The following is a 27,969-nucleotide window of genomic DNA, read 5'->3' as shown; positions in this document are numbered from 1 at the left end:
CCAGGCTCCAACACTTAGACAACACAAGAAGTCATTGACACCACAAAGTTCCTGCACCTCCATCTCTCGGCATTCTTTGCTTTAAAATTAAGCCTTCATCCTCCTCTCAGTCCAGATGCACACAGCCCTCTGAACGCAGAGGCTGGAATTTATCCAGGTTCATCCATTGTAGTGCCACACTGACAAGATCAGGCTTCTGCAATGACCAAAATGCTCTCAGGCATACTGCTGTTTTTCAGCAACTCTGATTTTTTAATGTTTTGAGAAATGTACATATTTCTTTAATGCCACAATACAGGTTTGATAGGCTTTAGAAAATGCCACAAGAACATCATGTTACCAAGAAGGGTTTTATTCTTTTTGCCAGTAGCTTTGTTAATTGCACAAAAAAAATCTTTTTGTTTTGCCATTTAAACATTTTCACACATCCTATTCTGAATGACAAACGTTAATTAAAAACAAGGCAAAAAAATAAAAATTCACAACCTTAATTAACTATAGGATCTATCATTGAGGAAGAAAGAAACTGCTTTTCTTACAAGCTTTTTCACAAGTGTCACATTTTCTCTTTAAAAAGGAGGGAGTCAAAAAAAGCAAATTTCTAAAACAGAAATCCTCATAAAAAGGAACTTTACAGAATTGTCAACAATATTAAGACAACATTGACTAGCCAGTTTTATTAGAGCATCTCTCAATCCACAGCTTCCCCCCCTTCCCTCCCCCAAATCTCAGGCCTAGGAACATATAAAGATCCATGTTCAGAGGCTACAGACATAAATACAAGAATCCAAGTGAGACTGACACAAGTCAATCTGAAATGGCACCTGAAACAGTCTGGTTTTCACCATTTCCATCCCTCCTCCTTACTTCACACCCACACTTCAGAGCTCTTGGTCTCCGGCTCCTCCCTGGCATATCTGTGATTGTACAACTGGCTGGTCAGCACCGCACCTTCCAGCCACTCTACATCCACCTACCTCACCAGAGCGCTGCAGTCAGACTTTCCCAGCATAAATTACAGTGTTTAACTAGTCTGCACCTGCCACTCCCACATAAATAACAATCTCCATTTCAAGAACTACAGTATTTCTGGAAAACAAAACCTGCAGCAGTGAGTTGCCATGGGAGTGGTTCTCCTCTCTCACAAACGTGGTTCTTTGAATTCACTATGAAACACACATCACAGGACTTGAGAGCTGCTTTCGTATTCTCACTCTATCCAGAGGCACCACAAAGTAGAAAAGAGGGAGATCCTCCATTATCTTTGCTCAGACCCATTCACCTTTACCCCAGCCCAAGAGATCTCTGCAGGGACAGGTTGGGGACGCTGCTGCACTGGCTCAGCACAGTTCCACTCTCAACTGGACCCAAGACAGTACCTCCCTCTTCCTCCCAAAAGATTTCTTACACTATAAAACCTGTGGTCTTATCTCCTGCCCCCAAAACACAATTTCACCCAGATGCCCTCAATACACCATTCATGTAAATGATTTCTTAACTGTGGCATGTTTAACCAAGGACTTCTGATGCTAATAGCGGAGTTCTTCTGGATGGGGGAAGCACAAGTGTGTCAAAAGCAGGCTAATGGCTGGTTATCCTGGGTAGTTATATGTGCCTTTAATATGAATATCTACATGCAGGATGACAGTTGCACTGCCAAAGAAACATGTATGTGTAACTAGTATTGTTCACATATACCACTGACAAACGGGCAAAGTGATATCTAACAGATCTATTACTAGGAGATGTTCACCACAGGACATAATGCGTTAACACAATATTAGCCCACAAATAATAGTGATCACAGGAGGTGAAATATTCAACAAAGTAACATTTACAGCATTAGGCATTAGATGTCATGATTCATAATGAGTATCTGATACTTTCTCTGTTTCTTAATAAGGTGCCCCTGAACCATATGCACATGCTGCACACAGCAGTATTGGTCAGAAATCCTAACCCACAGGAAAATTTCCTGACACAGCCATTAAGTTCCTAGAAAAATAAGATGGTGGGAGGGGCAGACCTCACGGATTTAAAGGAACATGGTCTAATTTGAATTTGCTTTCTTTCCTTTCAGAATCCCAAACCAAGGGAGGAGATTGTGCCACTGAAAAGCAATTTTGGCCAATAAAGTTTCTTACTGGCATTTTACTAACTCTCAAATCCAAAATGTAAGAACCCTCCTAAAAGGCTAATACTGAGAACAATTAAAAAAAAAAACAAACCACACCCAAAAACATGCTCTGTGCATTTTTAGAGAGACAGGCATCCTTTGGACTCTGGGTTGCTCTGCTATCAACATTGAGAGCATCTCTGCTCTCTAGCCTTGGCATCTGCAGTTCAAGTCCCACATTCCTACACTAAAGCTCAGCAGTGGTCTTAGCCTCCCATTTATTTACTAGTCTTTCTAGAAGTTGGTATCTGGCTACAAGCAGAGTCACAGGTACAGGGAAAAGTCTCATGCTGTGCTAGTGTACCCAGAGTAGTAAGACTAAGAACATGTATGGAAAATCTGACATGTATAAAGATCACTAATCAGTACACAAAAATATCCCTGTGAGGTAGGTAATCATCACCCACCTTTAAAGATGGGCAAACAGGCTAAGAGATATAATGACCATACAAAGGCCAGAGAGAGAGTGTGGAAAGGAGCTCAGGATTCTCAGTCTCTTGGCTCTACGATCATTCTTCTCGCCTCTTTCAGACTCATCACTCTGCTTGTGACACTGCTACAAGTCAAGACACCTTTGTAATTATTGACTACAAGGGTAAAAAAAAAAAAAAAAAAAAAAAAAAAAAAAGGGTAAGTAGTAAAGCAACATAAGCTAAGGCCAGGAGCAACCCTAAGGTTTGTTCCTTCCCCAAATAAAATATCTCTGGCCCAGTTTTAGGCTGTATGTTTCTCTTGCAGTTTTCTATGCAAAGGTGTTGATCTCCAATGCTGTTTGTGAGATGGGCAGCTGTGATTAGCCTTTTAGGAGGCTCATTTACACTGGCATTCTCTAATTTTCAGTAAGGTTTGTGTTCCCTAAGCTTTAGTTGTCTGTACAGGGGAAGACATGGATGCAATCTGTTTTTCTTAACAGTACAAGGAATTCCTCCATCAAGGTGCTGGGGAGGTGGAAGTTTAAAAAGAAGCAGAATCAAGACAGTGTTGCATGCAACCCCATTACCTTCTGGAACTGCCATTCTCCTCCATGGGAGGTGCTTTGTTCTCTAACAGTGGCCGATTAACAGGAAATGCTCCTCACCTTACTTGGGACCAAGGACTTTAGCGATATTCACAGGTAGATGGGATGTGTGTCACCTGTCCCCTTGATGCAGAGAGTCCAACACACGCATTATTTCACAGCAAAGGAGAAAAGGGATCGTTAGAAACAGCATCTTGGACAAGCATACAAATTGGAAAATAAAAGCAGCCAAGCAGCAGATTTCTGGCAGAGTTGCCTCAGAGCTTCTGAACAAGCCGCCACTGTTCTGTTCCATGACTGTCAGTGCATGGCATGGATTTTTCTAATTAGACTGCAACAATCCGAGCCCCCTCCTCCCCCCTTTCTGCCACCAGGGGAAGGCTCACCGCAGCAGCTGCCTCCGTGGCAGATCTCAAAGTCTGTGTATAAAAGGAAATGGAGAGACAGAGATGGACTGGTCCAGAGTTAAAACCCAGTATCATAATAATATTAATCAATAATCATAGTATTAACAGTAAGAACGGTGCAGCCTAGTGGATGTAGGCCCTGTACACTGCAGACATGTCGTTGTCTGATTGGTCCAATGCTTTTGCTCGTTTATAGACCTAGAGAAGAGAAATTAGAAAAGGATCAGTGCCTCCTCTTGTGTGAAGCCTTTCCTCAGCAGAAAAATTGCTTTGCTGACCATTGCAAACCAGAGAACTGCATAGTAAGTCAAGTAATTAGAGCAGCGCAGATCAGAACACACCAGGTCTTGTTGAGGCCATCTGTGTTTACTGATGTGATATTTTAAGGGCTTCTACAATCAAAACAAATCCAATTCCATCCTAGTCAAAATATATTTAAATCGCTGTTCCCTTGTCTTAGAGATGACATAATTCCTAGATTTTTGTCTCTTGTTGACAAAGGGCTCTATTGAAGAAATGCTGAATAACACATATCTGAACACTGAACAACTCTTACCTCGTTGGCAGCAGCTGCCATGGGAGTTGGGTGGTTGACAGAATCGCCCAGTGCAATAGCTAATCTAAGATCCTTCTGTATGTATTTCAGGTAGAAATCAGGTTTAAAGTTTCCTTGCAAAATATCTGTCAAGAGGAATGGGTGCAAAAAATAAGCACGACAAAAGTAAATCAAGCCCACACAGCAAGGGCATGTAATTCAACACCAAACTTCCCTTTCCCATGCTGATCAGCAGTAACACTGCTTTTAGCTCTTCTGTTTCTCTGCTCTCCATCTGACCACAGCAGATAACGTCACTATTGCCCACTGACAAAGTGAGCTCAGATTTCTAAGCAGCTTGCCCTCCATTTCACTTATTACCCTGCCCCAATGAAATCCTCACTGTGAACTCAAGTTCTAAGCAGGCTGTAGACAATGCAGAGCTTGGGGTGGATTCTCAGAAGCCCTGGCTATGAAGGGGAAGGAATGGAACTCAGCTCTTCATTTCCAGAATGCTTAAAATACCCAGAATCCCAGGCTGATGAAGATGGGATGGTTATTTTCTCCCTTCTGCCATTATCTGAAATGCTGCTAGGTTGTGGCAAATGTCCTATAAGAAAACAATGTAAGAGAACTTTACTTTGGCACTTCTGGTCCAGGAAGATGCTGGCAAGTTGTCCCTGATTGAGGATATCCAGAAGGGTCTGTTGGGACTGGCCAGTCACTTGAGCCAAAGTCAGTCCTTCTGCTATCGTTGCCATGAAGCTGCCTTGGACCATGTTCACAATCAGCATCATCTTGGCAGCATTGCCTACTTCACCTGGGAGCGAGACATACCATTGGGCACTCCTCCAGAAGAGATACAGCAGCCTTGCTCCCCCATCCCACACAGTATTAACACTACCAGACTATTCACATCCAAGCACTTGGCAGCTCTCCCCTCCCCTGAAAGACTTAAGAAACCTTACCCATTTTCCAAGCACTCAAAGGAAGGGAGAAATCATAACAAAGTATGATTGAAAATAAAAGCATCATGGATCCTCCAAATGAGCCAGTATTCAAAAAAGAAAACTTGGGCTAGACGCTCTGAAATTGGCCAAGTTCCCGAAGAGCAGGGCAGTTTCCCATACTGCCCAAGGAGACAAGAAACAGATGACACATATGCCTCTAAGACTCTTTGCTGGATTTCCCAGTCCTTGCACTGAGTAGGAAACTGCTATCAGGCCCTTCGCGTTTCAATTACCTAGAAAAAAAGAGGTCTTCCCCATCGCTTGGAAACAGCTACTGCAGTCCTCATATAAACCCCTGTCACCAGCTGCCAGGATCACTAGCATCCCATCGTTAGATAGCTGCTGATTTCCTGAGACCGGTGCTTCCAAAAAGCGACCACCCCGGGACACTATCACCTAGAAAAAAAGAGCATCTCTGGTTAGCTGTGCATGAACAGCACACACTGATGCTGAGTAGGCAGCACAACAAGAACATTGTTTAGGGCATTCCTGTCCCTGAGAACAGAATTTTAAAGCAGAACAAATAGGTCAGACTTATAAACAGAAGAGGAAAGTGATGCGCTGCAAAGGGTACTTGAGACCAAAACTTGCCCTCACACTCCAGCAGCACTTTCTTGCACCCATCACTACTGTGCATGTTTTAAGCAGCTGAACTTACGTGCTTTTGCCATGGCACCCTGTAACAGCCAAAGGAACCAGTGCTGAAGTTGCACATGTGGTGTAGGAATCTCAGAAGATTGACTGTTACGATATTTTCCCCCTTTTCGCCAAAGAGGAAAGGCCTTTGACAGATCTCTTCAGCCAGAGGTTTATTAATATGTGTGACCCTTCATTCTCCAAATTCATGTTACACACTACTGTGCCATCAATATGTCTGCTTAAAACTTCACCAAAATTAACTCCCCTTCCTTGTGCAACACCACACACTACCTTTAAGACAGAGGATAACAATCCAGAAGCCAAAGAAGAAATCAAAGATGCCACATCAGAAATAATCAGAACACTTCTACAGAAATCTTCTCTATAATAATATTTCTAGAGAATGAAACATGAAGGCATTTTTTTTCCCCCCCAACCAGAACATTTACAATAAGCAGATTATGCATTTTATCATTTAAGGACAGTTATTAATCCAGACAGTGCTTTCTCCTCCAGTTTGCTACAGAATACCAATCTGGCTATAAATACTTCTTCAGGGATCAAAATCTGGCTGGCTGTTTGCATTGGTGCCAGCTAACAGTCCTGCCAAATCTACAGGGTTTGCTGTTATCACCAGGGAACATCTCATCCAACTTTGTTTGGTGGTCAAGATTTGACAGTTTATTTTATCTTATTTGCCTGGGACTTGAGTGTCTCCTAAAAGAAGCCCCAAAATCTTCAGAAGCATCTTTATTATCAACAGCTTACCACCTAAAGCAACAAGAACTGCAGTACTGCTGCTGAATCACAGATGTTAGCAGTTCAGTTCAATGTGATTACCTGGGCCAGCTCTGTGACTGTATCTGCATCCACAGTGGACATATCCACATAACACTTCCCTGGACGAATCCCCTGCAACACTCCACTCGGACCAAGTACCAGCTGTGGGGAACAGAAGAGCGGTAAAGCAATAGGGTGTCTGCAGAGAAACTCCAATCCTGCAGGACAGCAATTCAAGCGAGCCTGGGACTGCGCTGATAGACTCCTAGAGGGATATCAAAACGTACCCCCAGGGATGATTTTTTAAAAAGTGTGATTTTTTTGTTGGGATATTTATTTTTACATAGCTGCACTGCCCAGCATCTACAGTGACCCAGGCTACCAAGGTTAGTAGGAATCAGGAGTGGCATTCAGTGACTGCATCTTGTAATCTAGCTGGTGGAGGAAAAATAAGAGCTAATCCTTACATCCTTTGCTGCTTTTGGATCTGATACACAGGCAAAGGTGATGTCACAGGTGGAGACAACTTCAGCGGGGGTTCTTCCCAGCCGTGCCCCCTCCTGGATGAACAAATCACACTGCAAAAGTCATAAATCCAAACGTAAGAAAAATTAGGTACAGAGCAAATGGGTTCTCTAGCATTTTGCTGAAACAAACTCTGCTGCTGGACCGAACTCAAAAGGAGTCAGGCATATTAATTACATGGTGACTGGGTTGTCTTCTGTTGGTTTGTCATCTGTCCCCGCCCCCCCCGCCCAAAAGGGGCTCTTTTGCAGCTTTTCTGAAACTCCAAGTGAAGAACTTCAAAAGAAAGACACAGGAAAAGAGAACACTTAGGTGAAATGATAAGAGATTGAATGTTGTGGGTTTTGGAGGAGAGATGAGGGGAAAAAAAAATTGGTAGACAGAGCAAAAGGTGTTACTGCACAGTAAAGAGGAATATGCACAGCTGAGACTAATGTGTTTTAGTGGGCTGCTGCTTCAAAATCTTAGCTCCTTCTTACCCTATCCTCTCATACCATCCATGTTTTGCAGTTAAAAAAAAAAAAAAATCTTTTAATCCCTTTGAACAAAGTAACCACAGTGTCCTTCTTGCCTTTGATATTCCACAATATCATTGCAGTACCCCATCTCCCCCAGTTACCTACTTTTCCTCCTCCACTACAAAGCACAATGCTGGCTAGAATATAAGTGTAATATAAGCTTCATTTTCACTTTGAATACACCTCTAAACCCTTCTCATCCTGGTCTTATGACACAGCAGGTTTTCAACAGAACCTTTGTTACTGCAACACGAACAGCACAATGGATGTGTAGATGAAGCTGTGGTCAAGCAGTGCATCTTACCACACCACTCCTAGAACCAATTCCCCAGCACTTGGTCTTTTTGTCCAGCTCCATGACACAATGACTTGGCTATTTACATCAGCAGTATTTCCAGAGGCACTTTACACTGCATCCCTCAACACATATACAAGGTTGTAATTTTTCTGGCAACTCTCCCACCTCATACAAAATGGGAATGGGATGGGGACTGTTCACATAAGAGTGACCATACTAGGACAGACTACAGCTTCATCTAGTCAAAGGTGACCATGAACAAGCACCTAGGAAATAATAATAGAAAAAGGTGGCAAGCATATACTTGTGTTTCTTTGGCATCCTCTCCTAGGCACCACTGATTGGTGACTCCAGGCCTCCCTGAGCTAGAGGTGGTAACTACCTGTTTAGAAAAGATTCAGTATCATCTGTATCTTAAGCACATGCCTACCTTCTCAGCAGTCCGGTTCCAGACAGTGACAGTGTGACCCATCTTCAGTAAGTTGGAGACAATGCCACTTCCCATCAGGCCAAGTCCCAGAAATCCTATCCTGAGGGGAAGAGATAAATATTAATGCAACAGAAAGCAATTGGTGTCAGCCTCTCATAGTCTTGGGAATGATGAAGAGCAAACCCTGGAGCATCACCAGCAAAAAACTCCCAAAACCACAACAAAACCAAACCTGTTCCACTGTGGCCACAGCTAGAATGGGCAGATACTGAGCTTTAAAAGCAAACTGGTATTTATTTTGCTTACCAAACAACCCTAACAATTTCCTGAAGAAAGTCTTTAGTCTGCTTCAGAAGACTACTTAAAGGTTTTGGTGGTCTGGGGTTTTTTGTTTGTTTGTTTGGGGGGGGAGGGGTGTTAGTTTGTAGGTTTTTTTGTTTGGTTTGTTTTATTAAAATTGCTGCTCTTGTGCTTTCTGTTGCCAGCCACTGCCTTACTGAAGATGAAAGGAACATTTAGAGATCAGCAAGTGCTTCTCTAATTAATCTTCTGATTTTTAAACTAAGTAACATGTACAATGACTTGCTTATACTTTGAATGATACATTACAACCTTTATTTTAATGAAGCCTAGCAAAGACTACTGGGCATCATGCACAGACCACAGACCTAGTCCCTGCTCTACAGCTGCGATTTTGGACAGACCTAGAAAGGAAGTAATAGGTCAGTACAGGTCACTATGAGCAACAATACAATAGTCCCAGATACCAGCTGCTTTCCCCCCTGCCTCCCCCCACAAAGCTGGCAACAGTTTTGTTCCCCCCCTTCAAGAAGACGACAATGTGCTAAAACAATTTCCATCCCTACAGTTACCTGCACAACAGGAATTCCTTTGCAGTCATTGCTGCAAAGATCCTTCCATACATCATGCAGCTAGCTTCATACCAAAACCACAATTCTAGTAGGAAATTCTGAAGTGTTCAGTTACAGGTCTGATGTAACTTCGAGATGAAATCTGCCTGGCAATTCCCCAGCTAATTCTTCAGAATTAGCCACACTACAGATGCGCTGTGGCTTTCACAAGCCAGCTGCACTCTCCCAGCTAGCCGTGCTGCCTTTTGTTAGAGCAAACTAATTTAGACAGGTCAGAGCAAGTCACTATAGGGTCCTTAAACAACCCAAACAAGGTCCACGTATTTTCAAGCCTCTAAAACAGAGAAGATATTCTTTCTCTCCCAACCCACCTCTGAGCCACACTTTCCTGAGAGACTGTTTTACCTGAACAGCTTCATTGTTATTTTGGTTCCCCTGGAGTACAGTTGAGAACTGACATCCCATGAGAACGACCCCAACGGCAAACAGCAAGTTGTGGCCTGAACTCAATTTGAACAGAGCGGAAGTTAGAGAGTGAAACAGGAAGCTCAAATTAGGCTTCTCTCACTCTAGAAAGGAGAAGGGGGACATTAGAAGAAACCAGAAAGCTCACGTGCTACACAGCAAAGCTCTTGTGCTGAGAGAGCACGCCTCCCTCTTCCTCTTGTCTTCTACATGCTCAGAAGAGCGATTAAATAAACCCAGTCAACTGCCAGGCACTACTGGAGAAAGATACCGTTTTATCTTTCTGCCTCATACAGCATTCAGAAGTACTGCTGCTTAATGTTCTGCAGTATGCCCTACAGGAAAAGGGCAACTGCAGAAAAGCCCTGAATTGCAAATGTATCCAGGCCACATCCTATTCTGAATTCTTCTACTGTACAGCCCCTGTTTGTTTTTCAGCTGTCTCCCTCCCCCTTCCCCCCCAAATCAGAGTTTCACACAAGGACAGAGGAGATCTGTAGTTAGAGGGAAATGTTAGGTTTATTTATTCTCAGTGACAAGCTGGATAATGGCTGCATGTATGAGCTGGGAAGGAGAAAAAGTAAGGGAAATGGTTGAAGCGCGTTGGAGATCTTACTTTTTGTCTGTAGGTGTGATACTGCCATTGACTGCTGTGCTGTCTGCTGCCTGGATGGAGGTGGATCCTGTTTCCTGGGGAGGTGGGAAGAGGGTGGGGGGGGGTGGAAAAAAAAAAAAAATAGAACGCACAGCTCTGGAGGAACTGCAAGTCCTTAGGACAATAAGGAAAATCCATCAAAACCAATATTTGCCTTACCTCTTCACAAACCTTCAGCTTCTTTGTGATGGCTTGATAGCAGACAGCTGGCTGTATGGAGAAGACAAAGCATTCAGGGGAAGCACAGTGCTGATTTGCTCTGCTGAGCAAACATACCATATCCTTGTTAGATAGAAACAGGCAGCTCACCCACCCACCACCATCTGCAAAGCAGAAAAACTCCCAGGCTTCCCTCAATGGTAGAAAATAAAAACAAAAACCTATTGCGACATACTAAGCTCTTCCTTTCCCACCCTGCCCCAGCAATTCAGCCTGTCTTCTGATATAGGTACTGCAAGCTCCTTCCTGTAGTTCATATGACAGGCTCCTCTAGAGGCAAGGATCCACGGCATCCCTACTCTCGCATTTGGCCCAAAGGAAACAGAGATGTCTAAAGCCTGCCATGAAGTGCTTTGCCTCATATCTATGCTCAGTATGTCAATGCAGCTGTGCAAGAAAAACCTTCTTGTTAATATAAGAAGGCACGTGGCTTTCAACTAATGTTAAGGTGAAGGCTGGTCCTTCCCATGCTGCTTCTTGTGAGCTTGTGTAGATTAAAGCTGTTAGCTGCTCTTAATCCTTCTGGCTCTGCCCAGATCCTCAGCTAGATATAAATCCTTTCTCATTTAATTTGATCTCTCCTTTTTGTCCTGATGTTCACTGCTGAAGATAAAATCCTGCAAGGCTTCTGAATGCCAGGAGATAAACTGGCTATATTTCACATGGAGATTTTCTGGCCCTGGAAATTCTCCTGCCATATTCAGTTAATAGACAAGCTCATCCAGATGAAGCAACTGGTAGGACAACCAAAGACAATCAAACAGGGTTTTTAAACAGAAAACCAGCTTTTCCTACCCCTCAATGTTCAATCTAAAGAATTTACTACAACTGATCTGTCAAATCCTGGTGCTAGATAATCTTTAATTACTTAAACTATTCACTGTACTCAATGCTAAATCACTCTAAACCTTAAGGTTAGGAAGTAACTGAACTGCATGATTGTACGTGAGAATCTAATTGCCGCTAGACTCCAAAGAAGAGAATTTCAGAGCTTTTTACGCATACTCCTTGTACTTAGACCCAGCAAAGGGCAGGATGCCAAGCCAGACAGACCAGCAGAATGATCCTGCCTGCCAAATCCTCACCTTCTCTGTCTGGCTCAGCAGGAAGTGATGAAAGTGTGGATCACTGTCCTTCACAGGCTACAAAGAAAGAAAGTACAGGCTCAGAAACATTCCCAGAGAGTCACTGAGCAACCACAGCACAATTCCCTTTTTCTCCCAAGCTGCACAAGAACAATAGCTTAAGCTGGAAAATATAAAATGTATCAGCTTTATCAAGCAGCCTGTTCCAATTAAGCTGTTTACATTTGTTTCATTCTCAAAACCAAAGCCATTCAAGTCTAATTCCTAATTTTTGGACATATGTAGGAAAACCAACGAAGGTTATGAGCAAGATTAACATGGGAGGAAGAAATCTCATATCCTGCTGCTGCTTCTTCTCAAGGGAATGAAAACACTTATTTTCCAGCTTCCAAGGAACTCCTTAAAACAGCATTCTGGGAACAGGCTGGAGATTACGCCTAGCATTGTCACATGCTAGGCAAACCCATATTAACAGCAACAAGGACTGCAGGCCCAGGTATCTCACCTCCCCAATGAGCATCATATGCACTAGCCTAAGGTCACACTGCTCTTATTCTGCTTTACTGATCACTTATTTATTTATGCACAAAAATGAAAGGTTTCCAAAAGCTTCTTATGAGGGAAATTAAACTACCCCATACAATAGTATCCAGACAGGGAGAGACTATCCACATCACCTCCTCCAGTTCTGGGAAGCCAGTCTCAGTAATACTTTTAAAACAAGAAGTGCAAAAATGAGTAGAGCAAGTGTGAATCTGCAAATGGTTCCACAAAGACTGAAATCTCACTTCCCAGCATACTTAATTGCCCAGGATCTTGTCTAGCTTTGTTACACTACAGAATGACAGAATGAGAGTGTCTTACTTTATTCCAACAGGAGGCAGAGAAAAATCTCACTATTTTACAGCCCAGACAAAAGATTCCAGATTTGCTTCCACAAACTCAGTTCCTAGATCACATATATTGTAAAGTTTCTCACCTCACTGACGCTTGGTGGCCATTTAAATCCAGCCACTGTTCCAGTCATCACTCTCTTCACTGTACTTGACTCTGGAATTGTGAGGTCCTGAGGAGACAGAAGGTGGATCAGAAAGAGCTTACAACCTGGCTCAGTGGCTGGCCACAGCACGTTGATCATATGAGCACACATACAGAGTTCTGAAAAGCACTACAAATGCCTTCCATCTCACATGCCTTTCCATGAAGTGTTCATATTTTAACACAGAGTGTATTATCAACACAGGTGAGGTGAAGAAAACATGAACTGCCAACAAAGGAATTCAACCACACAGTTATAGCTTCTGGAGAATCCATTCTTCATATGTAAGAGGAATCACTGCACTTGTGTAATCATGCAATAAGCAGAGAAGCAAACGAACACACTTGATCCAGCATTTTCCTCTGGTGGATGCAAAAAGCTAAACAAATGGGTGAAGAACATGACCACAGTCAGAGGTCTGAACTCTTCTAATCCTCCCGTCATAAAAAAGTAGCCCACCTGTTAACAGGAGAACCTTCAAAGCGTGAGCCTGATAGTCGTATCTGCTCAAGTTTGCGGAATCCATGAAACAGAAACTGGTACGTGGACTGCCCCATTCACTCAACAGGCCCTGATTTCTCATGTCACAATAACACTTAACGCATCGGGTTTTTTACTGTTGAGCAGATTAAAGTTTATCTTTCTTATTTCCCCAAGATACATAGGTTAAAATAGGTCTTTATGCTATAGGTCACAGACATATGCTATATGAAGAAAATGTGCAGGACTTCTGCATAGTATGTATTATCTTCCTGAAATGAAGGTTCAGAAATGGAATCACATTATCTCCCCTCCAAAATTACTTCCTGAAAATGCACAATCTACCTTAGTGTCCACGCAGAACCACAACAGAAGACCACTGTTTGCAAAAAAGGTAAGAGCAAGACTCCTGAAGGTAACCCAGATTGATGCAACTGTTTCATCTGTCAGCAGGGACAATTTAGACATCAGTCTCCAACCCTAAAGTGTCAAGGGAGAGCCTTGCACACTAAAATTCTCTCCTTAGAGACCACACTGCTGTTTCAACTCCTAAAGCGTGTATGAAACCTGCTCTGATACCTATCAGGTCACGTTGGTCCTTTGAAAATATTCATATAAGCTTAAAAACAAGAATATTTGAATGATCATGTATGCCTACAGAGCATTTCTAGATAGAGCACACCTTGACAACAACTGGATTCTTGAATTTTGTGCATCCTTATTACTTGGAAAGCCAAAATTTGGACTGTGACAGGGCAAAAATCCCCAAATCCAAACACTGCAGTAATTCAGGACAGCAACAAATGTTTTCTACCCTAAGGCTAAGAATTTGGGGAAATTATGAGAACCAGGCAAGAAGACAACAAGATTTTAAAATTCTTTCCCATGCTGAAAAATAGTGTTAAGGCAGTACTGTTATATTTTCATGGCAATTTCTTTAATTGTCAGTACATTACTTTGCAGAAGCTATAAGGCTACTTTCCTACATCAGCCTGCTTATTTTCATGGTCTGCAGCCAGACATTTATCACGTAGCTGGCCACCTCTTTGTGATAAGCTGTTCAAAACGACTTCGCCAGCAATTTGCAAGTAAAATAATTTCTACCACTACAATTAACTCACTCAAAGTGCTCTGATGCCCTGAGGTAGCTAACACAGTAGAACCTGAGCATGCAACATGTCAGCACAATCAGAACTCTCCCAGCTATTAGTTTTGATCAATTTTGGAATGAGTGTAGCTCAAAGACACAAAAACATTTTGCAAGTGGAAAAAAAGGCCCCATGGCTTATTGTAACTGAAATATGTGAAGATACAACGCGCTCATAGCAAGACACTTTGACAGGTGAAAGTAAGTTGCCGGTAAAGCGTTTTCCTGCATCAGTCAAGTCATATGTTCTGTAATGATTCGTAAGAATTCACAAATATGCATCATTCCTCCCCTCTTCCAACTGCCCCCAAAAGAAGAAACTGATGGGCTCTATCGTACAGCCTGATTTAAGAGAAGCTGGCTCTAAAAAAAAAAAAGCCAGCATTTCCTTCATAGCTAATATCTGAGGTGATCAGCTTCATTTTACTACATCAAGAAAGAGTTTGCTGTTCAACCAGTGAAGGCCAATCCATTCACAACTTTGGAGATCAAAGACTACCATCTTGACTTGTGTCCTGAAGTGCACTGAAAGCAAAGATTGTGAAGCACAGCATAACGTGATCCATTTGAAGCACAGGTGAGCAAGCAGGCTGCCACATGGTGTATCAGCTGAAGTCTCCCAATGGTCTCCAGGTGTAGTCTCCGATGGAGCATGTGCATTCTAATAATCCACTGAAATAATTATCCAATTGGAAAAGGAAGATCTGGACCACAACAGTGAGTTCCACAATAAATAAAAAGGCTGGAACTCTAGATGAGGGTAGACAAAGTACTGGTGGCTATTGTTGCTGCCACAACATCCAGAAATAACAGGGAAGTAATGGGGATAAAATAATAATGCTCCAAGGTTGGACCTTTATAATGGAGGATGGAAATATATCCTAGAGCAGAGAAGCTGAAATGAATACAATCAATTCTTCTGGTGGATTCCCCAGGCTACAAGAGTTTCTTCTTTAAGCCCTAGCCCTTAAGAATACCCCACCCTCTGTAAGTACTGAGGGTGAAGTTGAGTGACTACTGATCACTTAATCATACAAAGTAGATGAGATGGGAGAAGTCAGGAATCAGATGAAGACCCTTACGTCTTCACTAATCCTTCCCACACAAACTGAACTTGAGGGATGGCAAGATGAAAGGTGGAGTCTTATGATACAGCTCTCAAAGCCCTCTCAAAGATACGAATAAAGCTACTCAAAATAACTAACTAGTAAAAATTACAGGAAGAACCAACAATATGCTTGCCAAAGGTATCGGGCAGCCAAATGGTCTAGAAGTAGTAACATGGAACAGCTTAAAAAAACCTGATACTGAACTGACTCTTCCTGCTGGCCTGTTAGTCAAGGTGCCAGTCAACCCTAGAGTCCATCTGCAAAGTCCACAGGGCACTGGCGGACATGCACAACACAAACCTTCTCATCCTTGGGTGGACGCCCCCGCTTTCGGGGGCTCTGATCCTGGGCTCTTTTCAAAGGTGATTTTGATCCTCTCTCTGACGATACAGAAGAGACCCTCTTTTTTCCTTCCCCTGTGCCCTTCTTCAACTTTCCTTCAGACAAACTGGCCTTGCGTTTCTCTTCACCAGCAGATTGCTTGCTTCTTTCTTCACTGGAATTACGCCGATTCTTCTCTTCATTGGAGTTATGGGAAGACGCCTGAGAGATTACAGAACAGAAGATGGTAAGGAAAGAAGAGAAGAGCTGGAATGATTTTCATGCAAAACCAAGGATGTGAGGGACCCTGTGCTGATTACTACCAAGCAAAACAACAGCACAGTAACTTGAAAACTAGCTATTTGTTAGCCCTTTGAAGTCGGTGAGTGAAGTTCCTGGTTAGTTCTCCTGCAAAAACACATCAGTTTAAGTAAGCGAGTAACAGAACCGGCCACTTGAAGACTTGCTGGGAGTGTGTGCACATATGTGCACTTCCAATACACTAAAGACAAGATTAGTAGATACCAAATTCTAGCCCAAGACTTAAGACTGATTTATCAAATCATCATAAGCAGATCAATTAGCCTCTTCAGCTTCTCCATCAGTTTAACAACACTTTTCTCCACCAAACAAGACTGAATAGGGAAGAAGAGAGGATAGGGGAAAAAAAACAAAAAAACAAAAAACAAAGGAATGTAAACGAATCCCTCCTCAACTTGCCAGAGGCAACAAACTCCTTTCACATAAAAATGCATCTGACCATCATTCATGACAAGACTTGCTTTGATGCACACAGTAAAAAAGAACCCACTCACCTGGTCCTTGCCTTTGGTTTTTCTAAGAAACTCCTCTACAGCATCCACAGCTTGCTGGAAGCGCTTACCCTTGTTAATCTTTATCATTTCCTCTTTGTGAGGGTGATAAGGCTTCAGCTGCTCCACTTTGATCCAAGCACTAGAAACAAACAAAACAAAACAAACAAACAAAATTAAATTATATTCTCCAAACAGCAACTTTTTCAACCATCCCACTTTTAGAAACGCACAGATATACTTTTTTTCTCCAGAGAAACAGATGATAGCAGCCCAAACTTGCTTTCTACAACCTGAAGGGCTGTGATTTCTGCATTCACCGAGAACTTTATTCTGACACTTTTACTTGGTTTCTCTCTCAAGTTTTATATCCCCTCATGCTAGCAGTGCTCTGCTCTAAGCGTTATTCATATTCTCTATCAGCAAGACAGCTTTCGGATGGGATCTTAGATACTTGTTTAGAACAAAGGCAGTCTAGTGACTGCTCTTGTATCACCAGAAGGAACACCCACAGTCACATGCCTCCACATAAGGTAGCCAATAATATGAATCTGCTCAAGAGGTTGTTGAAAGCAGAGGCCACATAACAATTCTAAGCCATCAATCCCTTGTTCAAACATACTGTACACACACAAGTGTTTGTAATAACTGGAGAAAAAACCAAATTATGTATCTTACAATAGAGCCCACCACAAAAAAAGTGAGTGTAAACGTCAGCTCATTGATGAACATATTTCTGATGTACCTTGATATTCTGCATGAAAACAACATTTTCACTTTTGAGGAAAAAGAACCATTTTCTTCACTGTTGAACCTGACTGCAGTCCTGTGAGGAAACTCAAATGACTCCCCTGTTTCCACTGCTGCTAAGGAGGACTTCTTAACATTTACCAAATGGTTAAATGGTCAAGTACAGGGTGACAACTCCACTTTCCTTACGGTTGACAAGCTCTTCTACCACTCTTTCACTGCAGCTTAGGGGAATGCCTTTGCTTTCAACATTCCTTGTGGCTCTCACAGAGATTAGAATACTTTCCTTTCTCCCCAAATTCAAGCCCAGGCTCATCAGCCACACTGTTACAAAGCTATTTCCATCCTACTGAAAACAGACCTGCATAAGTTTCCGAAGAGCTTTTCCTGAGCTAGGATGGCCAACAGTGCTTCTTCACATACAGCAGCCCAGCACACAGTAAAAACTGGTCAAACTGATTTTCCCTGGTCCGAAAGCATCTCTAAGTTACAAACATTGACTAGCCATGATTATAGGCTTTAAATATTCTCCAGTGCAGTCTGACTTCTGCAAGCAGGTGAAGTGGTTTAATAGCTGCCTTTTCAGACACTGTAAGCATCATGTCATACAGCTAAACTGAACATAAAGGTGAAAATAATAATAATAATAATAATGATGATGATGCTTTGCTGGATCTTGCTTGTCCTCTCTTCATGAAGTAGTAAAGCCCAGTAAACTCTTTTAAAACTTCATGGAGATCTTTCTCCTCACTGGCATTAGCCATTGTTTGTAGTCAGGAATCAGCTTGCTTAAAGTAGACTGAAACTTTCTGGGTCACATTGGGACAGATGAGGCCTCCTGCTAGAACCGACTGCAAAAAATGCTAGCATCCTTTCCACATTGCCAGTATAGCCTACACCATGATTCCACCATAGCCTGGAAGCAGAACCCTGTACTCTTTTGCATGCAAAGCTGAATCCTTTTGCTTAGTTTACATCTTCATAATAAATGACTTAACATAATATAACAAGTCAAATCATTACTTTCAGACTAGAGCCTGCTGTCCAGCAGCTATTCAGAGAATCCCTCCCAGTTGCCTGGACATAATAGCGAAACATATCTTAAAATGCTCTTATACTGTAAAGCTCTTCTGTGTGGCACTCAGTGACAAAGCATCCCTAGGTACTAGATAACATCAGCTCATGAGAAGCCTTTCCATTACGTATACAAAGGAAACAAAATGTTGGAGTACATTATAATAAAGCACGTTAAACATTGTTGCCAGATTTTAATTTCTAAATAATAAAAAAAAACCCCAAACTTTTCTTCTATCAAGGCATTCTCTTAGGTTTCTGCACATCCTATCCCTCCTCACTGCACAAGTTCATTAGTTTCCTTTCTCATTACTTTTCCTTTGGTATGGAGAAAGTCTGAAGCACAAAGCTTTCTGGCTCCTGGCTTCGAAGGCGCATCTTGGCACTTGTGATCCCCCAGGACAAAGAGCTAGAGATCTCAGAGACAAACTAATAAGTGAGAAACAATCTTAAATGCTGCCTCAGGGTTAAAAATAAATAAATAAGTAAATAAATTTTTTAAACCGGTCTTTTCCTTTCTAGTTTATTCTTTGTGTGTCACTTACCTGGACAACCTTCTATAAGATATGAACATGTCTTTTGACACCAGATATCCATAAAGCATTTGCATGCAATGTTTCAAACACTTGAAAAGAACTTTCCACCAAACAAAATAATTCAGGTTTATACACAGGATCTCTCTCTGTTAAGCAATAGCCACAAAGCCAATGAAGGCCAATATTTAGATAACAGGTCTCTATGATACAACATATAAAAGGAACTACTATTTCTCTCCTGACTCAGCAATGAATTAATGCCGTAGAAAAGCATTAGTGGCATTACTGAAGATGTCATATTTAAGATGAAATTGTATTCATGACTGCAGAGAGTCATCTGGTATCTGTAAAGAATGGGCTAGATGGAAAGTGAAAAGATGTAAAAAAGATACTTGTTAGTAATGGGTTCCTCTGCTCATTTCTCCATACCCTTCCTCATGCCCTCCAAAACATCATTCTTATAAAACCACTACTCATGTAAAATCCACGTTATATTCATGAACAATAATCAAAACTTAGAATGCTTGTAAAGCAGAGGCAAGTATGAATGTGACCTGGAGCTGCATGGAAAACAATGGCACAGAAGAGATGCAACCAGAGATACCAGATTCAAATCCATGATATGAGCTTAGCACAGGCAAGGCAACCTTAAAATCCCCAATGTTCTAGCCGCTCTCTTCCAGTCTAAAGATATCAATTCCTAATGATAAATTGGAGAAATGAAAGTGAAGGAATATCCACAAATACTCACTTTTTGCAAGCCTTACAGTTGGAGATGGAAAACGGTGGCGCTGTATCTCCAAAGTTCTATTACCTACTACAGTCCGGGAAAAATTCATAAAGTTTTAGACTGTAGCAGTTTAAATGCCCACACTAAATGCTAACACAACCAATTTTGAAAGTCAAAAGAAAATTGCTCAGTTATTTACAAGCCAAGTGTGTGTGAGCACACAACAGAGAAATCAGGATAGGTTTCCTGCTGTTAAAAGGAATGCCCCAATTTTCATCAGTAAAACAACTGAAATGGCTGAACTCTGGAATTTGATATGTAAACTACTTAATGGAAAAAAAAATACAAAAATGACTACACTAAATTAGAAGAAATGTCCATGCAGCTAAAAGGAGGGGATACTTAGCAAAAGAAAACAAGCAGCAGGGCAATACTGAAAGAAATTTTAAGTATTAAATTTTTCAAATTTGTGCAATAAAAAAAATTTTGCAGAGTACTTACACATCCAAAGATAACAGTAAGAGGTGGAAACGTTTTGACTATAGTAGTTTTCAGCTACGGCACTCTGCCTGTAGAGATGTCTAACAACATTCCAGCTGGCTCTGCTATACAGCAGTCTGGTTACAGCAACATAGAGCTCTGCATGGGATAATTTGCCTAACTGAAAAACACCAGCAATGTAAGCTAACCCCCTCTGTCAGCTTAGCCTATACCCTCTGGCTCCTCAGATTGCCAAAGCGCACCACATCCAACAGCTGGCAAACTTTAAGCAAGTGTTTTCTGATGTCAGGACCTGAAAGAACATTTTAGAAAGATGACATCCAGAAATTTCCATCTCCTTGAAAACCAGGAAGAACAGTGGCAGAAGAAGAGGGTAGGTGTTTGCATCCCAACAGGATATGGAGGATGGGAAGGTAATGAGTGCTGTGCTAAAATCACTGTGCCTGATGGAAATAGGCTGCAGATTATTATACTTATCTTGGACTGCAAGCTTCCTCCAATTTTTCCTCAATATATCAAGTCAGGAAGTGCCCCTTGACCCCACCACATTTAATGAGACTAATTAGTTTTGTACTGACGCTTCAAAAAGGTGCCATGAGTAAGAATGGACTGTTCCAGCTTCCTATTAAGACTTCGATATACATGACTTGCAAGATGATTTGGCTATTACAGAATATCTAAAGGGGGAAGAGGGCGGCATGGGACGTGAATGTGTGTGTACACACATCTCTGATGACTGCGGGATTCTCCCTAGTATTTCTACGAAACACAGTAGAATGACACCTTCAAAGCAATGATTTTTTGACAATGTCATAATGAATTCCCAAGCAGGCCATGAAATGTAAGAATGTTTTGAACCAGATGAAGCACACCAAGAAAGACTTGTAGGCTATGGGCCCGCTAATCTATTAGTTCTAACTACTAAAAGCAATAAATGCACGTATATAGCAATCTGTAAGTTCTTACATTGCAGTACTTGACTACTGGAATGATCTATGAAGATTTCCTAGGACAAGACTGTAGCTTGGGAAATAAAAGGGGATCTTAAAAACTATCTGAAAAGCACAGCTAGAAACACAGATAGGGGGTCAAAGTTCCACTTCCATTTAGAAAGACTAAATTAAAATTGTTGTTTATACTCCCATAATTGGATGTTGTTACATGCTTGCCAGGTCTATGGGCAGGAAACACCGCCTCTTCTGATTTTAAATGAAGAATCCTTTTAATGTGACTTACTTTGAGAAGAGACATTCAGAAAAAGAACTCCTAGGCAGACTAGAAAAATCTCTGTATCAATTTGGAGAGCAAGTTAATAAGAGACATTAGATGAGCATGCGCATCACAACTGAGGCAATCACTTCGAATAGGATGTGGACATTATATTACTACTATGAACATCAAGGTGGCTTTCACTGTGGTAAAGCATAGGTGTACTTCACAGTTTAAACAAATAAGCAAATTCTTCTTCCATGGGTACAGAATCCTTATCTTCCAGAAAACCTATTACTTCGAAAGTGACAGAAGCAACTAACTACACCAACACAAGAAACATAAGGAGCATGGAGCTCAGTAGAAACTTTATCAAAAGCCAGGTCTTAGAGCACAGTCTGAATGCACTCATGCTCTCACGTTTATGTCTTTGGCCAAAACTACTTATAGTCTTCCAGTTAATGTATTTCCCTAGTCACTGCAGCATCACACTGGGCCAGTAAGTATTAGTATTCAGTTCACAGGTAAAGAAAAATGTATTTTCTTCTGTGCTGTATCCTAAGCTATTCAGGATTTCACAAATAACCAAAACCTATCTATACACTACACCAAAACCACTTCCAAATTCATCAGTAGGTTTTTATTCACCCCTCCACTCAGCTCAGATGCATGCGCACCAGTTCTTACTTCTAAGCAGCCTTCTCCTTATGGCAAACTGGAGCCATGTAAGTCAGGAGGAAACAATTTTTACCTAGCCTGAAACTGTGGCATTTCTGGTCACAGCAGTCACCTGGGAATCCTCAGAAGAAAATAAGACTATCAAGTCTGAGATTACCTACCCGTTGACAAACTGGCTGGCAACCACCCTCAGAAGTTTGAGAGAGGGATTCTACCCAGCAACTAGCATCACCTTCACCTCACACACACTGGACAATAGGCAAATAGCTTATATCCAGATCCTTGCTTGTTAAACCTTGACAGGGTAAGGCAATAATAGAAGAGCTGTAAAAATGGATCAGTGGTATAGTAATGTCACCTTACAAACTTGAAAGTGGCAGAAAGAGCGAAGTGCTAGAAAACAGAAGCAACGTGTGCTAGAATAACAGTATGAGTAAGTATACTCATCACACCACAGACTACAGTCAGTGATGGAGCTTTGCATCCTCCTATTTGTCATGCTGTTCATTATGTAGAGTACCGACATTTTGCCAGTTACGTATTTCCACTTACCGTTTATACTCACCTAGAAAAAAGTATTTGCAAAACACATTAGTTTACTTGCACAAAATAAGTAAAGGAATTTTCTCTTCATGCTCACATTAAGTGAAATAATTTAATTTTTTCCTGATGTGGTTCGTTGATTATGCTCAAAGAGAAGGATTTTCTCAAGCGGCACACTGGTTAGAACAGCACAGTTCAAACCAGCACACTCTTTTAAAGGTCCAAGTCAGGACAGAACAGGCACACAAGCTTCTCTTCTGTCTATCAATATTATTTTCAAAGAAGAACAAAGGGAGCAGTATTTATTTCCATTTAATTTTCAGGCAGGGTATGCCAGTCAAAGCGAGCAAATTTCTAAGTCATGATTATCTAGCAGGAAATGATTAAATTTCACAAGATGGACATGGGGGGAAAGGGGAGACATGACAATGACCACACTACCTTACTGTGCCAGACGACTGGATTTTCCCTAGTCAGAGCTCTAGAATCATGTAATACATCCCAGTTATTTTGCAGTGCTGAACTCTTCATTTGCAATGATGCGCTAATCTCAGCTACAGTATCCCAGACATGACCACTTTTTCCAAACTTGTCTTGATGTAAAACATCTCTGTATTCAATTCAATAACGTGAAATACAAGAATCAAGAACAATCAGTATAGAAAGACTCAATCTCCTCAACTTTTAGAACTTGATTAGCTCAAATAACCATTTTTAACAACAACATCACCACCACAAAACACTCTCTGCCCTCAAATCAAACTTCACCTGCCTTACATTACTAGAGATCCAAACAAACGTTCCTATTGGTATGCAGCATTCACTTCTACTCCATCAAGTTTAGACCTCAATTCTTAATGGAAAATGATTTTTAAATACTGAGTAAAAATAATTTAGCAGTCAAAACTAATTTCCTTAAGAAACACCCATTAAATGGTCTCAATTGTTACCTTTTTTTCCAAAAACTAAAGGGTTTTCCAGTCTTCCACAAACATTTGTAACTTTCTCCCTTACTGCATGACTTAATGCAAAATAGCAGAAAATAAAGGGAAAAACTGAAAAATTAGCAAAATAATTTTCAGTTTCACAAAACCCAAGTTCTCAGATTTCTGGGTTTTTTTCCTGTTTGTAGGTATCTAAGACAACTATGATTTTGTATGCATGTTTGGAATCAATAAATTCTGCCTTGCAAAAAGGTAGTCTACAACAGTTTTGGCTTTCCTATACTGTAAAGTCTTCCCAAAGCACAGCAAGAATGTTTTCAGTCACCAGGTATGACAGTATGTTCTTTTACAAACGGCAGGTATATAGCTGTTTTATTCTTCTGGCAGAAAAACAAATGCATACTCTTAGCTGTACCTTTCTCATACATGGTTACATGCTAAAATCTAACCCGGTCACATCGCACCTACTCCCCTAAAAATGGCAAGCTACCAAAAAACTCTCCTTCACAGCAGCAACTCAAATCCTAACGTGACTGAGTACGTAAGTCTTTACAGTCTTCATACACCCACATGAGCGGCTATAGCATGCAATAATAGTTGAATTTTTTTGCACATAGATCAAAGACAATCCTTGGCAAAGCTACGCTGCACTGTGTTAGTAAATATTTCTTCCACGAAAGATCCATATTATATAGCACGGTATTTTCACCAGATGAAAACAAGCAGGTACATACTGATCTTCTGTTCCAAAAAACTTCACAAAGAAGCACTTTTTTCCACGAGGTTTCTTCAGATCTTTAGGTGGATTAACAATCTGAAGGTGATTAGAAGTGAAAGTTAAAAAGCACATAATGAAAATTTATACCCTGTGATTTTACTGTCATGTGTTAAAGCTATTTTAGATTTAATTTTTTTTTTTTTTATATCTGACTAGGAAGAGAACTTGAACCTGTTGTAAGTCTTTCAAATAAATATTTAATCCATGTCTTTCCTTAGATATGGTAGGCTGCAGCAGAGTGAAAAAGTACCCAAACTCCACTGATACATCACTACATTCTTAGTGAGGTTTTCTTCTCCCTATCCTCAATAGTTAAGCTAGCAATCTTTTTTTAAAGTTTAGAAAGCCAAATGGCATTAATAAAAGTTTGTTCCACTTAGGTAACTTTTAAAATTTACATTTAAAGCTTTGTCTTTACTCTCAGAATAGATTGCTTATAAAGTTTAAAATATTAGTAAAGAGAAAAGCTGTCTTTCAGTTACACAGGTGAAAGGCTGTAGGGGAGCCTGGACTTAACTTGATCCAGTAACCATACATTTATGGCTATCAGCCACATTGACAACACTTTTCCCTGCCGCATGCTGTTAACTCAGCATGCTTAGTCCTCATACCTACACCAGAAATAAAAGCAAAGTTCTTTCAGAGAAGTAGAAATAATAAAAATGGCAATATAGTTTTGTCTTGTTTTTTTTTAATCTTTTTGGCCTTTCATCAGAAAAAAACCAACCAAACCAGAAGAGAAAGTTTAACTACTCCCTACCCCCAGAATTATTACTCAAAAAACATCTTGAGAAGCCAGACACTATTTCTATTCTTTAACACAGTGCATTTAACCCATTTACTACGGGAGGAAAGAAACCTGTCTTGCAGAAAGTGATAGGGATTAAATAGCTAAAACTGGGAAACACAGTCAGTTCCAGAGCTGGATGAAGCGCGCTCTGTTGCTTTTCATTCCATCTGAATTAACAGCTGTTAGTGACAGGCTGAACTTCTAGATCAAATGAAGCCCTAAACTGGTTCACAGTTTAGATTTGTGGGGTATGTATTTAAACAAAAAAACAAAAAACTAAACAAAAACCCCAATATTAATCTTCAACCAAAATGCTTTCAGGCAAAGCTTTCTCTGTGCAGAAGGAAAAAGAAAAAAAAAAAAATCAACCACCAAACCACCACCACCCCCCCCCCAACACAAACAAAAACTAAGAAAGCAACAATAAATAAGCAAATCAAACAACCAAACCTCACCTTTCCTGGCCATGGAGGATACCGGCCCAGCTTCCCCCTACAGAAAAAAGAACGTATTAGGCACTAGAACCAGAGAAAAAAACAACTATCCCACGACTACCTTTTTGCATTACGTCATATTTTTCATATTAAGAGAGTTACAACTTAAAGTCAAAATCTACCATGAAAGGCAAGACCCACAGTTGACACACAAGCATTATATTGTTAGATACCTTCACCTAAACTAAGCCTCTAAACAGTCTGCATGAACTCGCTGGACTATCAGAATTTAAGTGAACAGAACAGCAGCAGCATAGCTTCTGCCTGGAAGATACAGTGCTATAGTGCTTATTACTCTTGTAAGACTGGATATTCCCTCACAAGGAATTGAAAAAAGTATTGATGCAGGCAATCAAACCAAAGTTCAGGTTGGTAACTTATATCCATCTGGACAGAACAGTCTAGTGAGCACAGCAGCCACTGATTTCCAGCTCAGAGAGCTGAGATTCTTAGAAGTTCTCACAGGAAAGCACTAATGGCAGGATCCCCTGAACAGGTGTTCCATTATCACTTTCTTCAGGTGCTCGCCACCACAGTAAGACGTGCTAAAGATACAAAAGAGCCATAAGAAAGGCAGAAAAGTTTATTTCCTACACTTGCAAATGTTTCCATTACAAAAACTACACAAAACCCCTTCTTCACAGAGGAGGAAGAGACATTAGTCTCAGCTCTCAGCGTGGTGGCTTTACCATTATCTTACCCTTGTCACTTCCTCGGGCTGCAGCACTCACAAAACCTTATCAGTCATTGTCTTGCAAGAGACTGGCAAAGAACCTGTGGAGCCCGCCAGCTCCTCAACCAAAAATTCTCAGCAAGTGGCACTGCAGCCTCTCCTGAGATGGCAATGCTACACAGACGACTCGGTAGCAATGGTCAGGCAGGAACACTGCCAAGAGCTGTAACCGTGACCATGTCTTGTATTCGATGCTTCCATTCTTGTACTGAACAAGACATTCATCAAAGCCTTTCCTATGTTACTGTCTTACTGTTATGGTTCTTCTGCGACAGCTCTAGGGATAGTACCTGTCTAGGTTGTCATGTACATAACTAAAGCAGGATAATCTGCATTCCAACATTGAGAGCAGTGCACTCCCCAAATCCTCGTTTGAAAAAAAGAATTTGCTAAAAGGAACCGATCTTTACTTACTTTGCTATATAAATTAGACAACTTCACAGCACTGTCAATTTTTCGGATGAGAAACTGCAGTTGTCACAGCCTGGAGCACACGCTTCTTTTTATCTGGGATATAAATATAAATGCATGCACTTGCGTGTTGGGGATTAGCTATTTCTTGCAAGCCCTAGCAGGACACCCTAGCCTGTCAAGTACAGTAGAGCCTATACACTTAAAAAATCAGCGCTGACAGGGCTTGATGGAATCCCCTCAGTCTTCCTGATGAGGAAATAAAAAACCACAGCTCTCTGACTATTTGAGGGTAAAACTGGAGTGACAAAGGGAAATGGCTTCTGTGAGCTTCAACAGGGACATCCTAACCTGCAAAAAAACGCTCTTTTCCCGGACTGTTGCGTTGCTTCATTAAAGCACTGGCAAGAAACGGTATCGTTGCTCTCCCTAAACACCTACTAACTTATTTACGTCCTGTCTCACCTCCCTTAGGAGGAGACCGTATTTCCAACCGAGCCTCGCAACGATCGCCCCTCCGTCCCGCTCCGCTCACCCCCTCCATCTTACACAGGTTCTTTTCTGCGCCGCCTCCCGCTAGCCTCCGGTGTCGGCCCGGCTAAGAGCCGAGCCTGCCTCCCCTCAGCCCGCGCCAGCCTAGTCCCGCGGCCCCAGATCGCCTCCCCCCGCTCCTCCTCACACCGCCCCCGAGGGACGGCACCGGCGAGACCCGCCGCCCGGGCCGCGGCCCCGCCACCGCCTGCCCCGCCGGGCCCCTCCCTACCCGCAGCCGGACCTTGGAATCCCCCACGGCTACGGGGTGACAGTGCTCGGCCCGGCCCGGCCCATCTGGGCTCCCGCCGCGCCGCGCTCCCCCGGGCCGGGCACAGCCCCGCCGCCGCCCCGCCTGCGCCTCCGCTGCCACAGGCGGAGACTCCGCCTCGTTCCGCGAGAGGTGTCTGCCCCGCTGCCCGCCCGCCCGCCCGCCCGGCAGCCGCGGCCGCCACCGCCGCCCCGCTCTGCCCCGCCACCGCCCGGCCTGCACCGCCACTCACCACACCAGATCTCCGAGCCTCAGACTCACGGCCGCCATCTTACCGACACAGCCACCAGCCGCACCGCGCAAGGCCTGCCGGGACAGGACGGCACCCGCCGCCGGGGGGGGATTGGGGGGACAACGGGGATTGGGCAGCCCCCGTCACGTGGGTGGGCGGGCTGTCACCGACCGCTCCCCCGAGGCGTGACTGCGGCTGCGGCGCCGATTGGACTCCCGCTATCT

General features: G+C 42.1%; 1 protein-coding gene across 8 annotated transcripts; it reads right to left on the bottom strand.

Moving 5' to 3' along the window:
* Positions 1–331: 331 nt before the first annotated feature.
* On the bottom strand, positions 332–27,850 carry GLYR1 (glyoxylate reductase 1 homolog). 8 transcript variants are annotated; one of them, XM_052772588.1, is made up of 17 exons: positions 27,746–27,834; positions 26,715–26,807; positions 25,529–25,565; positions 24,240–24,319; positions 16,544–16,682; positions 15,708–15,950; positions 12,612–12,698; positions 11,633–11,689; positions 10,488–10,538; positions 10,290–10,363; positions 8,337–8,436; positions 7,033–7,143; positions 6,626–6,727; positions 5,380–5,542; positions 4,777–4,956; positions 4,158–4,282; positions 332–3,799 (listed from the first exon to the last, which is right to left on the bottom strand). In XM_052772588.1, exons 5-17 carry the CDS (start codon positions 16,628–16,630, stop codon positions 3,725–3,727), a joined length of 1,455 nt encoding a protein of 484 aa, XP_052628548.1. In that variant the 5' UTR covers positions 16,631–16,682; positions 24,240–24,319; positions 25,529–25,565; positions 26,715–26,807; positions 27,746–27,834; the 3' UTR covers positions 332–3,724. The 8 variants fall into 8 exon arrangements, with proteins under 8 accessions (XP_052628548.1, XP_052628542.1, XP_052628543.1 ...); XM_052772582.1 differs by lacking the exon at positions 26,715–26,807 and having other exon boundaries at positions 27,746–27,850; XM_052772583.1 differs by lacking the exon at positions 26,715–26,807 and having other exon boundaries at positions 6,626–6,724; positions 27,746–27,850.
* Positions 27,851–27,969: the final 119 nt, after the last annotated feature.

This window comes from Harpia harpyja, chromosome 21 (assembly GCF_026419915.1).
Source record: "Harpia harpyja isolate bHarHar1 chromosome 21, bHarHar1 primary haplotype, whole genome shotgun sequence".
Taxonomy (NCBI): Eukaryota; Metazoa; Chordata; class Aves; order Accipitriformes; family Accipitridae; genus Harpia; species Harpia harpyja.
The sequence above is the reverse complement of the archived record's forward strand: the minus strand, read 5'-3'. Positions and strand labels throughout refer to the sequence as shown.

Bases quoted from the DNA above. Each gene is read 5' to 3' on its own strand.
- GLYR1 (XM_052772582.1), bottom strand. From the start codon at position 27,783: ATGGCGGCCGTGAGTCTGAGGCTCGGAGATCTGGTGTG. The intron at 10,364-10,487 runs GTAAGGCAAATA...CCACCTCCCCAG, and splicing joins AGCTGAAGGTTTGTGAAGAG to GAAACAGGATCCACCTCCAT. The intron at 6,728-7,032 runs GTAAGGATTAGC...TGTTCCCCACAG, and splicing joins ATCCAAAAGCAGCAAAGGAT to CTGGTACTTGGTCCGAGTGG.